Genomic DNA, 17,816 nt, shown 5'->3' with positions numbered 1-17,816 from the left:
TTCATCACTTTGTATTCCACCACAATGTGCCTAGTATGAATCAGACTTCATATGATCTGCTTTGCTTTTACTAAATAATTGTACAGGTAACTACCAAAATATAAGAAACACCAATACAAAGTATATTAATAGGGTATGATCACCAAAATCTATCAGAACAGCTTCATTTCCCTGGGACCCACACAGCACACCCTGCTCCCATTCAAACTACTTACCTCTCCGTCGGCACTGCAGGTATCACCAGGAATATGTTTCTGGAGATCGGTGCCATAGATATCACTGGAAATAAATCCCCAGGAAAATGGCGCCAGCAAGTGCCAGAGTCTACTGCGGAAATCAGCCTTTTACAGGGGAGGGGGGGACAGCATGGAGGTTGCACATGGGCCCTCCCCTCTCTTGATCTGCCCATTGTATAACATTAGCAGCCTTCATCACTGAAGATCCTGCCAAACTTTCATCCGTCAAACTTAATGAAGTCTTTTTCTATAGATATACTAAGGAAAATATTGGTCAACCAGCATTTTCATACATGACCCCATGATGGGATAGTACTTGCTTAATTAACTCATAAACCACACGTGTAACAGTCCCTGTTTTCAGCAGGTATTACTGTATAACATTCATTTACTTACGTGTTTGTATTACTTTGGTAGTTACCAGTATGTTACTGTCTTATTATGGTTGTAACTTTCACCATATTCTAATAATAATTGTATACCTCCCTGGTGCAATAGAATAAAATAATGTAGAAACACATAAACTACTTAAACAACATCTACCCATATATCTTCCAATACATTATCACAATTAAACTAAAAGTAACCCATATCAATGTCTGTAATATAAATCCATACATCTGTGAAAATTTGATTGTTCCACAAAGGTTTCTTTGAGACACAAAAATTAAAGACACAATTTAAATTTCTTTTAATCTCCATATTATATACCAAATGTATATTGTACTACTCATCCTTAATCAATAATTTCATGCATTTTTCATATGACCATACATATAATTTACCAAATATTATATTTAATATATTTTAAGACATTATGTTTTTCTTCATAACTCTCTAAAACAACTTTGAAGTGGATGATCCTACAAGTCGTTACATCTTTTGTTGAACTTAATTATTATTTGCAGGGGGAAAGGGGGAAGAAAGGCTCTAGGGGGCCTAAAGGGGATAAGGGAGACCAAGGAGCGCCTGGATTAGATGCACCCTGCCCGTTGGTATGTTTGATTTTTGCAATGTATTTTATGTAGGACTTGAGGATGGGAAGAACAATTAATGAATTGTTGATGAATTTTCTTTGCTCAAAAAGGATGGTAGATTCACTATACGTTATGTGTTGTTTTCTTGTCTGACTTGGATTATTCATGTAACCTTGAGGGCCTAATATAGTTTAAATGTTCATTGATGATCCCTCTTATCACTAAAGCTGTACAGAGTGTTTGGTGCAGGTCCTGGGGACACTAATGTTTGCTTCTACTGTATGTGCATAATGATTCTTCCCTTCTTCAACACTGGAACCACCAAGTGGTATTGCAGTCAGAACTGGCAAAGTTGCTGGACACGATGACAAGGTTTAACGGCTATAAGTTCTGAAACTTTCACATTCTCCAAAATTCTTCTATATTAATCAGACTCTGGGCCTGATTCTGAGCTGGGCGCAAAAAAACGAACACAATGCCGACGTTCACGTAGTTCAGCGATTATTTTCTACTGAGCAAGCGCAAAGTTGCTATTGTGATCGGCTCAGACGCTATCACAAATTGAGCAGCAATGTAGTGGACATACCTGGGCGGTGAGTGTGAGGTGACCTGAAGTGAACGGAAAAAAAGTCTTTCTTATGGGCTGTTATGGGAGCATCGCGGGCAAGTTAGTGAATGCGGCTGCATTCCAAGACATAGAGTCTCAGCCACAGAGGCCATAGGGGTGGTGCACATGTTGATGGTGCACATGATGGTGGCATGTGCAGAATCACCGGTGGTGTTACAAAGAGCAGAGATGATGAAAGTTGGTATCTCAGTCCACATTCAGATACATGCTAGTACACAAGGTGAAGGCTGAAACTAGTATTTGCATATTACCGCTTCCACGGCTCCGCCAACAGACAGAAGAGCTGATGCAGAAGAGTCCACCTCTGAATCAGGCCCTCTGTGTCTAGTAATGTCTTATAGTATAACTAGAATAAAGCCAATACTTGCATAAAAGCAATGGAGAGTTTAGTAGTTGGTGTGGAACAGCCTCCGTATTGTGACCACCAATATCTAGGCTTTACATTGCAAGGAAACCCATATATCGTGTCCCACAGCTTTGAATCCACAGGACTGGAGTGATGTGCCATGAAATCAGGAGTGCCTGCATCTTGTGGAATAATAATAAAAATAGTTGATTTTGTGAACAGGGACAACGAGGTGTAAAAGGAGAAAATGGTGATCCGGGAATACCAGGGCTGGATGGGCTGGATGCCCCTTGCCCATTGGTATGACTTTAACAGCCCTTTTTCCTGCATGCTGTGCTCTGCCTATAATCACAATCCTTTGCATGACTTAATTACCAGGCACTAATCCCTGACACATCCATCTATCCTGTACTAATATCCACACTCCTGCCTCCTGATCATGAATTACACTACTCACCAAATCTTCCTCATTCAACTACATTTCCCAACTACTTATCAGTTATTACACTTACTCTAAAATGTAAACTTTATTATAATTATAAAAAGGCATAGTTTTCAAATAACTCTAAATATGAAATTCTACAGAGAGAACCATTTTCTCTGCATATTAGTTTAAAATAAGTACATAGAATAGTTATCTATACACAATTATTATAATACTTCATAATAAGTAAGCAGTAACTTTTGGTATGACCTATACATATAATATACAACATTTCTTTTATGGCATGTGCCAGTACTTAGGTAGTTGTCCCATAAATGTATTATTTAGCACGTTAATATGGCAGCAACAGTGGGGAGAAATGTATTGCGATGTGAGGAGCTGAGGGGATAAGAGCACTTCTTGCTCAGTAATGCACCTGTACAGGTGTTGCAGGACCGAATACTCAATTGAGCTTGGAGAGTTTGCATATAGTGGTCATTCCCAAATTATACAGGCTGACTACCTTCAGGGGTGCCCCTTTTTCTGGGATGATTTTTGCATTATCCTGGTTCACCTTGTACAGGACAGTACATCAGGGAAAAAACTAATGTAATTTAATGGTTATAATATGTAAATTGAAATGTATGAAATAAAGTCCATTACTGTAATGAATTATATGAGGCTTCCATGACAAGCATTGTAGGATAAACATTCTAAAGTTGGAATTTAACTAACGAGGGAGTCTTTGTAAATAGCTGTCAGGACCTTTGTTACATTATTTATTTTTGCTGAAGTACAGTGCTAACAGATTACTATTCTTCAAATGACATCTGCAAGGAGGCATCAACCAGAAAGCAGAATGAGTGTATACAGCTGGCTAAACAACACAGCAGTTACATGCTGCACATCCACTTGTTTTGTAGTTTATTAATGATAATGACCCCTAAAGAGTAACCAATATCTATCCCTTAAAGAGTAACCTATCTCTATAAACGTCATGTGTGTTTTAAACGCATTCCTAATAAGCACTTTCCAGATTCCTTCTGCTGATCAACTTAACAATCTCAACTCTCTAAACAGATCCTTCTTCCTTCTACACAATAACACACTTCTAAGAAGCAGATACAGTACCTTAATCAACCCAATACTGTACCCGTTACTGTAATGGCCAAATGGGACAGACTCTACTAAGCAATAAAAGGGATGTAGTTATGGCCGCCGGTCTCAATCCCGACAGCGGAAACATGGGCATCGAAATATTGAGCCTATGTTAATCCCGACGCTGGAACGCCTAGGATGCCAGCCCGAACGAAGGTAAGTCCAGAGCGCCCTTAGCGTTATCCGCGGGGGGGGGGAGGGTTAGGATTAGACACAGTAGCGGGGTTAGGGTTAGGTTTGGGGGGTGGGAGATTAGGGTTAGGCACCACTAGGGGGGAGGGTTAGGGTTAGGCACCACTAGGGGGGAGGGTTAGGCTAAGGCACCACCGGGGGAGGTTAGGTTTGGGCACCAACCCGGGAGGGTTAGGTTTAGGGTGTGGGTAGGGGGATTAGGTTTAGGCACCCCTGGGGGGAGGTAAGGATTAGGCACTAGGGGGGGAGGTTAGGGTTAGGCACCACTAAAGGAGGGTTAGGGTTAGGGAGGGGACAGGGGAGGGTTAAAATACTTACCTGCCCCAGTCGGGATCTCCTCCTGTAGGGCATCTGCTATCGGCTAAACAGCCGCCGGCATTTCAATCCCATTCCCAATAAAGTGATAAACATATACTACGGACCTGATTTACTATAGTGTGCTAACTGCTAAGTCTCAACATATGATATCCCATAGTGTGGGTCAGTGCAGGTTCCCTGAATTAAAGCTGAGCAGTATGACTATTATTAAAGAGGATTTCCCACTCTCAGTAACTGGATGTTACATCCCTTCCTGCAATATGTATTCACCAAATCTTATATAACATCATCTAAGCAGATATGTTTATTGCATCTTAAATATAACACAAACTGGTGTTTGTGAATCTAACGCTATCCTATGCACAGATCAGAACTGAGGGTCTCATTCAGACCCGCTCGCGAGCGCAGGACGCTCGCAAGCGGGTCGATGGTACCCAAATGCGCATGCGCACGACGGAGGCTGCTCCGTTGTGCACATGCGCGAGACCCAGCGAGCGACGGGGAAGCCGTCGTTCGGGGTCTCGCACCAAAGAGGGCGTGCTGTCGATGGTGAGTGACAGCACGCCCCCTTTGGTGGGCGTGCCGGGGCGTGGCTGCCCAGACGGAGGCGTTCCCATGGGAACGCCTACCGTCTGGGTCCGGCCCCACAGACATCACTAGTGATGTCAGTGGGAGTGATTTTGGCTCTGATAGAGCCAAAATCACTCCAGGGCTTGTGGCAGCGAGACCCTACCGCAGGGTCTCGTCGCAAACACGATGGTCGCGATGGTCTTGACCATCATCATGGACGCTCAGATAAGATGTGGGTGGTAACCCACAGCTATGCAAGCGTCCAGGAGGACGCACCAAAAAAAAAAAAAAACGCCCTGATTCAGAGCGGGCGCTCGTTCAGAGCGTCCGGCTCAGAATCAGGCCCTGAGCTCTATAGCTTCCATGAGTAATAAAAACAAGCAATACTGACTAGATTTTCTAAAGCAAAGAAAAAAAGTTGTAAAGATAAAGCACCGAATTTAGTGATAGAACAAAGATATAAAAATTTCTTTAAGGTGAGTCATTACTGGATTTCTATAGCTTTGAAGACTTTCTAGCTTGTGCTATACTAGCTCTCTGTCATAAGATTGTATGTGGTGTTTTGCAGTGAAAGCTACAAATGTGTATTTGTGACACTGAAACCTTAACACATACATTTTATCCAATTTTTTTGATTTGTATCTTATGTCATCATTTATGTTTTCAGCTGCTAAAACGTCAGTTCTCTATGGAAAGATTATGATATGGTCATGCAGTAATATTTTGTTGTGAAAGTGTACTACACTCAAATTAACAAGATGCTTCTAAGAATGAATCTTCAGTAGATTTCACAAATTATTACACAAGTTAAACTCTTGCTAAATGATACATTCCTGCTGAGCCCACCATGTGCGACAAATACATGCAATATAAGACAATTGTCTACATAGACCACTAACTCTACTTATACGATGCTTGAATACTACCCAAGTATAAGCTCATTCATCTGATGCAAAGACAAAAAAGTTTTATACAGTATCACAGAAGTGAAAAACCCCAAATCACTTGTGGCATAGGATAAGGATCTATGGCCCTGATTCAGAGCCGGACGCTCTGACAGAGCGCTCGCTCTGAATCAGGGCCGTCCCTCCTACTTTTTGGAGCGGCCTCCTGGCCGCTCGCATAGCTGTCGCTGATCACAGACTATCGCGACCATCGGGCTTGCGACGAGACCCTAAGGTAGGGTCTCGTCTGCAGCAAGCCCTGGAGTGCTTTTGGCTCTATCAGAGCTGAGAGCACTCCCACTGACATCACTATTGATGTCAGTGGGGCCGGCCCCAGACAGTAGGCGTTCCCATGCGAACTCCTCCATCTGGGCAGCCACGCCCCCGGCACGCCAACCAAAGGGGGCGTGCTGTCACTCACCATCGACACGCCCCCTTTGGTGCGAGACCCATAACGACGGCTTGGTCTCGAGTCTCGCGCATGCGCACGACGGAGCCGCCTCCGTCGTGCGCATGCGCACTTGGGCAACATCGACCCGCTTGTGAGCACTCAGCGCTCACGAGCGGGTCTGAATCAGGCCCTATGTGAGAAATACAATAATGCAGCTATTTTACTGGAAACAAACGGTAACGAGATAATCATTAATCTCAGAGGCTGATTTGGTGAAATCACTATGGAGAATGTAATATCGTAATTAATTCTAAAATCTCTGTGCATCAGGGCTGCAAAGGAATATAGAGAAGTGAATAAGTCATCGCAAGTTCCCTAAATAAAAGCCAAGTATCATATTTACAATGTTTTGTAGATAAAGTGGAAACATTCGGCACCACATTTGTAGGGTTGCCTACATTGGATGAGAAGGAGGTGTGGTGTGTTCCTCATTGACCCGGGTAACAACAACTTCTCCATTTCATTACGGGAAATACAGCATAATATAAAGTGCTTCAAAAAACGTACATATAAAGCAACAATACAATTTGAGTATACAGTAATGATCCATGTTTACCAGTGACATGACTAGTGCAAATAAAATGCCAATAACATATGAGAAAGTAACATTATTGTAATCCACCTACATAATGATGGTAAAATACTCTTACAGTACATGATGTAACATTTCTAACTTTCTTTATAGAAACAGCTTTGGTCGGAAAAGGGCTAATCTTGTGTACCCACATGCTCATTTATTGCTTATATTTTTCTGTACTGAGTATCCCCCTCTCTAGTGTCTAGTGTGACATCTATCCCTTAAGCAGTCAAAACACTAGTATTACTTACATGATGCACACCCCTCACCCTGCTATTCACTTGTCTATACAGATGTGTTCTCATACACTTAGCATCTATACACCATATGGAGTGAGACTGCTGGGGGTAAATTTACTAAAGTGAGAGTTTTTAGAAGTGAGTTTTAAAAGTGATGTTGCCCATAGCAACCAATCAGATTTTGCTTAATATTTAACTAGCACCTTCTAGAAGATAATAGCTAGAATCTGATTGGTTGCTATGGGCAACATCACTTTTAAAACTCACTTCTAAAAACTCTCACTTTAGTTAATTTACCCCACTGGTGTGACTCAGAGGCTCCTAGAGAAGTAGCATACCATATTTTTCTTTAAATTTTGTGTCTTATACGCATCGCAGATTCACAGAAAAGCCGCTCATAGCGTAGGCTAGACACTAGGCTAAGATTTTAAGGACAACGGAAAAGGTTTTATACATGTACAAAGTCGCAGGTGAAGCACAACGGAACTTGGCGTGAGGAAAAGCTGCGGCTGCTCGAATTGGAGCCCTTTTACACAGATTCAAACTCAGTCACACACACATGTACAAATGTCGCACATCAAATTGATCAGTGTAAGATAGCAATGTAGTTTTGTCTCTCCCAGTTTTATGTTAGTGAATAAGGCGCACATTTTGAGCGAGAAAGCTGCTTGGCGCCCCGAGATGGGCTATTTATCATAACTGAAGCCACAGTATAAAGTACACATCTGTACCGAGGAGGCCCAGGTGCTGTGTATGCAGCCTATTGGGTGTGAACATGCTAGTTGATAGAAAATTGCAAGCTCACTGCGGTTGGTCCACAAAGTCACCTGGCCCAACTAATGGACCTTTTAACTTGTGGGGTGCCCATAGTTTGTACTGCCTACAATCTGGCTCTGAATATGATGCTGGAGCCATGCTAAAATGCTAGATGGAAAACTTGTCATTATTATAAAGAGACATGAAATGTGGCTTATACTGTATTCATTGTTGGTGTGTAGCATTCAAATAGAGAGGCTGAGCTAGTATCCTATATACTATCCTGCATTGTACCCTATGTACTATCTGACATTGTACCCTATAACCTGTATTGTACACTCTGTTTTGCACACTATAAGCCTGATTCATTACGGATTGCTATTGCAAGAGCGTACGCAGATCGGTTGATGGTGCATACTGAGTATGCGTATGCAGCGCAATACGCGTGCATGAGTTAGCATTGCGATCACTTTGAGATCACTCAAGCAGAATAAAAGCCATCGCAGAGTGAGTGACAGGCTGTGAGCGTTTGGGGGAGGTGATGGGTGAGTGGTTGGAGAAACGCAGACGTGTCTGTCTGTTTAAACGCCGTTGCCTTGGCGTGCATAAATTAGCCACTGAGACGGCATAGACAGCCTGAGTACTCACTGCGTGCAACAAGACTTGCAGTTTCTGGGACAGGTCAGACCTGCTGTAATTCTGCGTGAGGGGTCGATGTTACTGATGTATACGCAAGACAGCAAGGTATTACGGATGTGAGTAAGCGGTAGTGTGCGTCTCTATGCTGGCTGTGCGATGGCTTTGCGATTGTTTTCATTAGTATATTTTTACAACAGACTTCCATGCAATTACGGTGCTGCGATCTCAGTAGCGATCCATGCTGAATCAGGCTCTATGTACTATCCTGAAATGTTTTTGATCTACAAGGTGGTTCATGTGAGAAGTAGACATACTGCATGATTTATATTTATAGGCCTCACAATATTTGAAATGGCCATAGAGCATAAGGTAACATTAGTTATAAAAATGCACCCTCTGGTACTTACACACATAGACATCTGGGTTGTACTGACACAACTCTTGCTCAGTAGGTCACCCATGGTCTCAGTCATGCAATCAGCAACCTAATGGTGGTAGATATCAATTAAAATGGAATCTATTGTCTGCACACTTAAGCTGATACCCCTCATGATTCTGTTTGCTAATAATATGTGTTTATACCAGTTTTAGCTTGTAATGCACTAACATGAAAGTCAGTCGGTATGGTTGTGTGCATGGCTCCTGTGTTGGCCTTGGGTTTGATTATAGAAACATACAAGTAGCAGGAACACTGACAACACAGGCAGTCGGGGAGCATCACCAGAATACGCTGGTGAATTTCAACCATTTGCATGAGCAGCACCTACTTCCGCCCATCTGCTCTTTTCAATTTGAGATTAATTTTTTTACGGGAGTATAAATGCAAGCACAGAACCGCGTAAGCATTCAAAACGCCTTTTAATATATACATATTTTGTGCTTGCATTTTACAAGCATATTATAGATAACTATGGGCCTGAATCAGCAGCGATCACAACTGCAACTACGTATGAAGATCGAGCGAGTGTTTGCCATTGCGCATGCGTACGCACTGCACTGCGTGCCTGGCAATCGCACTGCGGTCACGCACGCAGACAGGAATCCATCGGAGAGTGTGTGACAGGCCATAAGCGTTTGGGGGTGGTGATGTGAGAGTGGTTGGAGAAACGCCGTCGCATGGGCGTGCATAAATTAGCCACTGTGATTGCTTACGCAGCTTGAGAGCCTGCTACGTGTAACGAGACGCAGTTTCTGCGACGGGTCAGAGGTGCTGTAATTGTGCGTGACAGCCTGATGTGCTTCGATGTCACCGATGTATACGTAGGACTGCGAGGTATTACGTATGTGAGAAAGCAGTAGTGGACGTCTCTATGGTGGCTGCGATCGCAATTGTCATCCGTGCTGAATCAGGCCCTATATCATTTAGATGTGCTGAAATGTAACAATTGCACAGTCCAAAAAATGTTATTGCAACACAAACAGAAACACAAAGTAGTGTATATTTTATTATCTTATTGTCACATCCATCCCATCCTTTTCCAGATCATTAAAAATGCATTTAAAACACATCTAAAAAACTGCAGCAAAAGCACGTACAGTACATGGTAGTTGCATTGTAGTTGATATCACAATTACACACAGTGTATAGTTAGGGGTACTAGTTGCCTACACAACTATTTAGGAGACGCCTCTTCTTTTAGATGAATGATGCAAACTGCTGGGCACAGAAAGAAGGCTGGCTTGTGCTGTAACATCCCTGCCTGGCATTGTTTTTCAGAGAGACCAGGGTTAATGTGAACAGTATGACTGGTGCAACTAGCGTTTATATGCACCACTTGTCTAAATGAAAATGTCTCCATCTGTATGTAGTGCAAATTACACACAATTTCTTTAAAATGATTTAACATTGTTGAGTTAGTAAAAGAATAACTATAATTTTTTAGAGGAAAATAGGTTGAGAGTTCTCATCTCACATTGAGTTTCTGTGAAACCATTCTAACTAGATTACGGTGACATTTATGTGTGTAAAGAAGCATAGCTTTTCTAAATGGATGTTTTTGTTTTTTATTACTATGTTACTGCATGTGTTCTCTCACTACAATTGAATACTCACAAAAAAAACATGCAATTACTTAAATCTTTAGGGAGAAGATGGTTTACCAGTACAAGGCTGCTGGAATAAGGTAAGACCAGCAGTATATATATATATATATATATATATATATATATATATATATATATATATTGCATTGTGAATTGTTTGTTGCACATATAGTGGATCAGTTATATGACGTTGCCTAATCCTTAAAGTCACATTTATGTAACAGTTAATTCTAATGAATGAATATTATAGATGAATACATTATTTTGCAGTCCTATTGATTGCTGGCATGCTGCTCGCCATTGTGTATTGTGCACAAAATATATGTGTTCTCTGCATGGATCAATATATTCTCACTAGTTTAACATAATTGTTACACATGTGGGTCTGAGAAAAGTGCAGATTTCCAACACAAACTACCTAATATATCCTGGGATATGTCTTATATACGAGAACATGGACATTATTATATTAGGACCCTTGCCACAGTATTATAATTTATTATAGTGTTTCTCTTTTATTATAAATGATGATCACTAAGGTTAATTTTGTGGTTTAATGTTATGAACTTCCCACCTTCCCAGAACTTTTATTGCACATAAACAATATGACCTTGCCCTGGCATCAAGCATTTGAGCAGTGTATGTTGGAGCCAATGACCTGCTTACACTAAATCAGACATAGCAGACTAGCAGAGTTTGAAATGAACCAATTTTGATTTAAGATTTGATGAGAACAAAATGATATCATAGAACTGAGTATGTAATGTAAAAGTCACAAAATGCTGAGGGCCAGATTAAAGCCTTTGTAGATGTTCTAGTTTTCATTGCCAATATTCGTGAACACAATTATTTTGCAGGTAATAGTTGTAGACTATGGAAAATATAAATAGTTGAAGGTTTCTTCAAACTATTGGTGGTAGTGATTTTCTTACAGTTGCAGAATGAAAAGAGGAACACAACCAACAAAATATTTGCCCAATTCCCAAGCAAAGCCCGTTTAATGCAAAAGAAACAAGCAAAGGAAAAGGCTAATAATTAAGTCCACATTTTTAAGAGAATGGACCTGTTAGCACGTGCTTTCATAAAAGTGTTTGACTAGTGTAAAATTCCAACAGTTTGCATGATTAATGCAAGATAGTAGCGTTCTATAGGAATGCTCATTAAGTACATAGCGCACTATGCTGTGGGGAAGTTTTGAGAATACGATTCTAATGTTTTATTACAAGCAATTAAAAACTATAAAGTTTGTCTCTGCTTTTAGCTTCAATATTTAACACCAATGTGGACCAGAGGAGTTTTTGCTATTGGAACACTACATTTATTAAGTGCTGTCCACATATTTTCAAGGATGCATCAAGCATGATACAAGAGATAACATTATAGAAGAATTATAGAATAATCATAGGCAGATTTCAACGTACACATGATTTGCACAAACATAATGTTCTCTTTTTTTTTTTAAAGTGAAATTTTGTTGGTTGGAAGAGAGACAATAGACAATCGATCTACTCAGAGGTCTGCATAAAATAAATAGTGCAACAATAATTAACAGTAGACATATAAAATAACATTTGAACAAGTGAGTGCCACGGCACTATAAACCATAATGAAGACTCATCCGGAAGATTACATTATGTTGGAAAGAAGATTGTAGAGAAAAAAAATTAAAAGATAAGAATAAAAGTAAGAATGTAGATTGTGGAGAGGAGTTGAGAGACGTGGGGAAGGGAAAGTCTATGTGAGCTAAGAGAGAAAGCAAAACGTCGGAGAGTACTTTGCAGTAATCAATTATAAGTGAAAATGATAGGTCCATGGCTCCCATGTTTTAGTGACACTTTTGGAAAAATTCTTAAGAATCCAGTCTTATATTCCATAGAATGAATGTGCCAGATTTTGGCTATGATCTCAGATGGAACCTCTATTTTTTTCCAAGAAGCTGCTAAAACACATGTGGTTGCCATAACTACATGTTGAAATAATTTAATTATTTAGGATTGAGAGGAAAGTGTAAGTCCATTATGGAGTGAACCAGTATTAATCTCATTCCAAAAGGGGACTAGTTTCAGGCAGTTCTACCATATATGCAGAAACATTCCAATATAAAAATATGTTGGAGATCCATCTCAAAACATAAATGTTAGGGTGCATTTTATTTAACCTGAAAGGGACATAATAGCATCTATAAAACAATTTGTAAATGCTCTCTTTTATGCAAACGTATATAAGCTAGATGCCACGTTGGCATATATATCGCCCCAATTTTCATTATCTAAACTACCCTCCCATGCCATCTTATGTGGGTCTTTCGTCTCAGAACTATGATGCACAAGTTCTTCTTATAATGAGGAGATAAGGCCCTTGGTGCTAGCACCCCTTAAAATTAAGGACTCAATAAAGGTGGGCTGTCTACTAGTTAGACGCGATTTAATTGTTGGGTGAAAGTGCCGTATTTGTAAATATTGAAATAGCTTTGTGGAGGGGATGGAAGAGTTGGCTTGTATATCCGATAAAGTAGGAAATATGAGATCACACGTAATATCATTCATTATTCTGATTCCCCCGTTTTGTATAAAGGAAGCTGGACTACATCCAGGCCGAAAGTCAGGATTGTCAAATATAGTGATTATCGGGCTAGGGTGTGGAGCAATTTGAAATAGATGGTTGGTAAAATAATATCTAGAATGGTAGAAATAAACAGGATGATGTAAAGATGCCTTGAGTCTGGTCAGTCGGGGGAACCATAACAAAGAAGAAACTGAGTTTAATTTAAGCATTTGTGATTCAATTGACACCCAGATTCTCTCAGACTTGGGTTGGTTCCATAGTACACATTGAGCAAGTCTGACTGCCATGCAATAAAGCTTGAAGTTTGGAACGCTCAAACCACCACTGGATGAGGGTCTTTGCAAAATGTCCCTTCCTACCCTAGGACTGAAATTATCTAATTTGTATGCTCATTAAAAGGACAGTGGCACTTTTTTGTAACAGCTTTTAAATAGTGCAATGGCAACATTCTGCAAAATGGTCACATGCCAATTTACGATGATGGCAACATTAATTAAATTAACTTCAGTTTTATTAATAAACCAATGTTAAAAAAATGTGTTTCCATTTGATATTGGATAGATTCTGGATTTAAATGTCCTCTATGGTTTCCCATGCTTTATATCTGTTGTTTCCTGGTTACCCTGTAAGGATTGTGTGAAGCTCAGTACTTTTTTTCTATGAAAAAGATATTGGACTCAGAAAAAAGTTGGCAGTACTCACCTAAAATTACAATTTGATACAAGATTTATAGTAGCTTCTATACTCTAGGCAAGGTGTCAGATGCTTATTTTATTCATTTTTGAACTAGTTATAAGAATAAAAAATTAAACCAAAAAATAGGTGCCCATACTGCATACCATTAAATACCATCAGAAAAGCAATAGTGAAACTATTTTCATGGCAATGTGCTGCATTCCACCTGTTTCATGGGAACTATTTGTTAATGTTCACACTGTTATATACAGCTGCTATAAAAGTTTTGGGGGATGAATTTCCACTTGTTGGTGAAAAAATACAGGTGTGGCATAGCTGTAAAATGTACTTAATCCTGAATTGTCCATATCTCGCTATCTGAAAATATGGGCTTAATGTATAAGCTGACATCCACAAAGTTGCAATATCACTGCACCTTTAGCCTCTTTACCCAGTGCTTGCTAGTATATCCTTCCCGGTTGTCACCAATTAAATTTTCAGTTAATGTCATTCTTAAGAATGATCACTGAAAAGCATCAAAGGTGTTGTCAGTTTTTACCTTACCTCTTTCCATACCCAATTTGTACCAGATCTTTGTTACCTTTCTTTCAAATGTTCTCTTTTTCTCCTTGAACTCAACACCCAAGTTCTAGCATTTCAAAACTAACCCACATTTATGTTTTCTTTTGCAGTGATCGTTCTAACCTGGGATTGTCCTGTGTGTCTGTACATAGAATATTTATTTTTATACAGTGTTCCGTAGAAAAAAACAAAAGACACACCACATTTTTTGCATTTTGTACAGAAATACTAAAAGGTTTCCTCATTTTTGAACCATTGTGTATATTTTTTGTTTATTTTGCTTTTCTAATATTTGTGGAAAAAAAATGCTGCTGTATTTGCATGATATTTGTGCACAGTTATTAAATACCGCTTTTTAAGTTATTATACTTTGGTGCCAAAAGTACATCAGAAAATTGATGGCCGTTTTCCTGAGTATGATGGTTAATAAAAAATACAATGTTTCACACCAATGGTATTTAACATGAATACATTTATTTAATGTCATTGTAAAATGTCATTTCTGTAAGTAACATTTTTAAATAGCCCCAAAGGTGGATTAGACAAAAAAAATAATATAACTTTATATTTCCAGCAAGCAAAATACAAAATTTAGTTTTTTTTTTAATGTTTGTAATGTTAAAATGTGTCAAATAGTTAACAACCTCCCCTATATTGCCCAGCCATTACAGTCTAATATATCCCCTTCTTAACTGGGTAAGTTTTGAAAGATCTTTGTTTTCAAGTTTTGTGATAAACCCTGACTCTAAACAAGTGCTCTATAATTTATGGATTGAACAATCTCCGTACAAAATTAAAACCATCTGTCATGTAGACGGTGCGGAATTTAGTTTGTTCTGAGGTCTTGGGAAAACCAAAGTACAGAAATGCTTCCAAAACTTTTGAAGTGTTTTTAAAGATTGCTTGCTTGGTATTATTGTATTGTGATTTCTGCGTGTAATGCATGGGTATACCCTGTATTTCTGTTCTCCAAATTTATGTCCATTTTTTATCCTGTACAAAGCAGCTCTAACATTGTTATTACCAGGTTTTCTAGTATGCTGATAAACTGCAACATATATTATTCTTGTAATTCTACAAAAGAGGAAATACCTTTAAATTTCAATGCACTTCTTACATTAGGGATACTATGCTAGCTATTGATTACAAATGCATTTTAAAAATTTGGTGATTGCAAATTCAGAAACATTAAACAATAACATAGTATCTGGAGTTAAAAGTTCAGGGTCTTTTAATTACAATTTGTAGGGATATACAAAGACATTAACATAAAAAATATTTGCATTCCTGTATTTATTTAAAATTTCACATTGCACACCAAGTCGACACAAATCCATTATTTAGTTACACATTAACCAAGACAACAATGGCTTTAGTAAAAATATATGTATATGTAAATAGTAAAAAAATTATATATATATATATATTATTATTTTTTTTTTACTTAAAGCAGCAAATACATCTTATAGTTAAACAAAATATAAGTGAATTGAATTATATATGCAATATTATTACAAATTTAATTAAGCTGCAAATAATTCAATTGGGCCTCAATGTTAAGATAGAGATAATAATTTCCCAAACATTATGATGCTACTCAGGCTAGCTACTAATGCACAGGTTACAATTATTAATATTTCGAGGACATCACTAAGAAATCTGGATTCTGGAATGAAAAACATCTTAAATGAGGACAGTCATAAAAAATATGTTGTAATGTGTGCATTTAAGCATATTTGAACATTTTAGTTTATTTTTTTCCCATTGGGAACATAAATTTGTATATTTATATTATGTTGTGTCTCATCATTTGGTATGGTGCATAGTAATATATTATTTTAGCTTGCAGGAGCACCTGTAACTATATTACTGATTTCAGCGGCAATCCTTTTCTGCATCCTTTATAGAACAAAAACAAACCCTAAATAAATAAATATCAGATGTGACCCAATTCAAATAGAGAATAGATGGTTTTACTTATGCAGTAAAAGTTTATTTTGTTTATTTTGCATATTATAACCAAAATAATGAGTGCCATACAAATGGTCATTAATTCAATAACACAATTACATACATATTTACTACCTCAGTTTGGACTGTAAAGATTACCAGACAACAATTTATAAATATCAACTATTTTCAAAGACTGAAAAGTATTCCTCTAAGTGCCTAAGTGTAAAGTGGCTAAGTAATAGAACCAAATCTTGAATATGCCTGGTTTAAAACCTTGTCAGTGCTGCTTTATTTCATAAAGCCTACTCATGAAAGCACCTTCATTTGGTACTTTAAGGGTCAGACTCCATGGCTAATAGCCAAAAAGTGAAGCTGGATACAACTCAGTAAATCTGATTTTGGTCTACAAATGTGGAAGATAAGGACAAGAGTCTCCAAGGCTTGATGACTTCAGGATGTCCATCTTCTGGTGATGGAAAAGACTTGGTCACCATTGGAAACGCTAAAGGAGAAAAGTTGCCTTTAATGAGTTTCATTGTATTGCTACCGCAAAACTCTTTATATAACCTTCAAGATAGACGGTAGGGCAAGAAAGAGAGATGTTGCACTGTGTTTATGGTGTTCTCTTAGTGGTTCCCATAATGTTTTACTATATGAAGAGTCCATTATGTGTGACATAATGGTCACTGATAACTGGAGAGACTATTTCTACAGGACAGTTCCATTAAATGAACTCCAACAGTATATTTTGGAGAGAAAAAATATGTTTTACTGTTGGGTAATGACTGTAGATTAATGAGGAAAACCAGAAGGTATTTTCCCCCAAGATGGCTTTTGATGATTCCACCATAATGCTCCCACTGCCTTTAAATCTCCAAGCTGCAAACATTTGTATCTTATTTAGGAATTCCATTTGCTATTATTTAACAACACACACTTATTTTATCTTTTTATGTGATGTTTTCATCTGTTATTTCTTAGAGCTCTGGTGCATTTTTTTATTTGCTGATCTAGATATAACTGCTGTAAAGTGTATAGAAATATGAGGCACACACATGCATATATGTCTATATAATATATACAGTAAGATTAGCCTAAATACTTGCTGTATAATCATAGTAACCATTCATTTTTATATAAAATTAGTACTTCGGTGACAAGGTCAACCTGGTCCCACTATTTTGTATACATGCAGCACTATGACAGATGACCTCAGAGTGGGTTTTTTCTGTTAAACTGCAGTATTCCAGGTAATTCCTTTGCCAATTTTAAAATGATCTGGGATCTTTCCATTTAACCCCTTCACTGCCAGATGTGCTCAACCAGAGTACTGTTCCACTAAGGGGTTGGCATTACATTTTGACAATAAGTATAGTAAGCTATGATAGATCCAAAAAAAATAAATGTTGGTTAAATATTACAGAGATATAGATTTTGCAGCAAAATTAATTCTTCGTGCTCAAATTCTGTGTTGGTTGAGGGAGCCAAATTCAGGCAAAAATGCCAAATTTCACAATGTGTAGCAGCCTGTGGAATTTAACCA

At 38.5% G+C, this 17,816-nt stretch overlaps 1 protein-coding gene across 9 annotated transcripts in view; it reads left to right on the top strand.

Moving 5' to 3' along the window:
* The window catches only part of LOC148541905 (uncharacterized), a 165,025-nt gene extending 147,581 nt beyond the window's left edge, over positions 1-17,444 (top strand). For 7 of the 9 annotated variants that reach the window (XM_088475402.1, XM_088475437.1, XM_088475446.1 and 4 more), the window contains 3 exons: positions 2,410-2,487; positions 10,540-10,578; positions 16,611-17,444. In XM_088475402.1, the coding sequence (XP_088331528.1) occupies positions 2,410-2,487; positions 10,540-10,578; positions 16,611-16,643 (150 nt within the window). In that variant the 3' untranslated portion in view covers positions 16,644-17,444. Of the gene's footprint in view, positions 1-2,409; positions 2,488-10,539; positions 10,579-14,430; positions 14,760-16,610 lie in introns of those variants that run through there. The other 2 variants (XM_088475419.1, XM_088475410.1) reach the window with 2 other exon arrangements.
* Positions 17,445-17,816: the final 372 nt, after the last annotated feature.

The sequence above is a fragment of the Taudactylus pleione genome, unplaced genomic scaffold (genome assembly GCF_031769625.1).
Source record: "Taudactylus pleione unplaced genomic scaffold, aTauple2 ptg000016l, whole genome shotgun sequence".
Taxonomy (NCBI): Eukaryota; Metazoa; Chordata; class Amphibia; order Anura; family Myobatrachidae; genus Taudactylus; species Taudactylus pleione.
The sequence above is the reverse complement of the archived record's forward strand: the minus strand, read 5'-3'. Positions and strand labels throughout refer to the sequence as shown.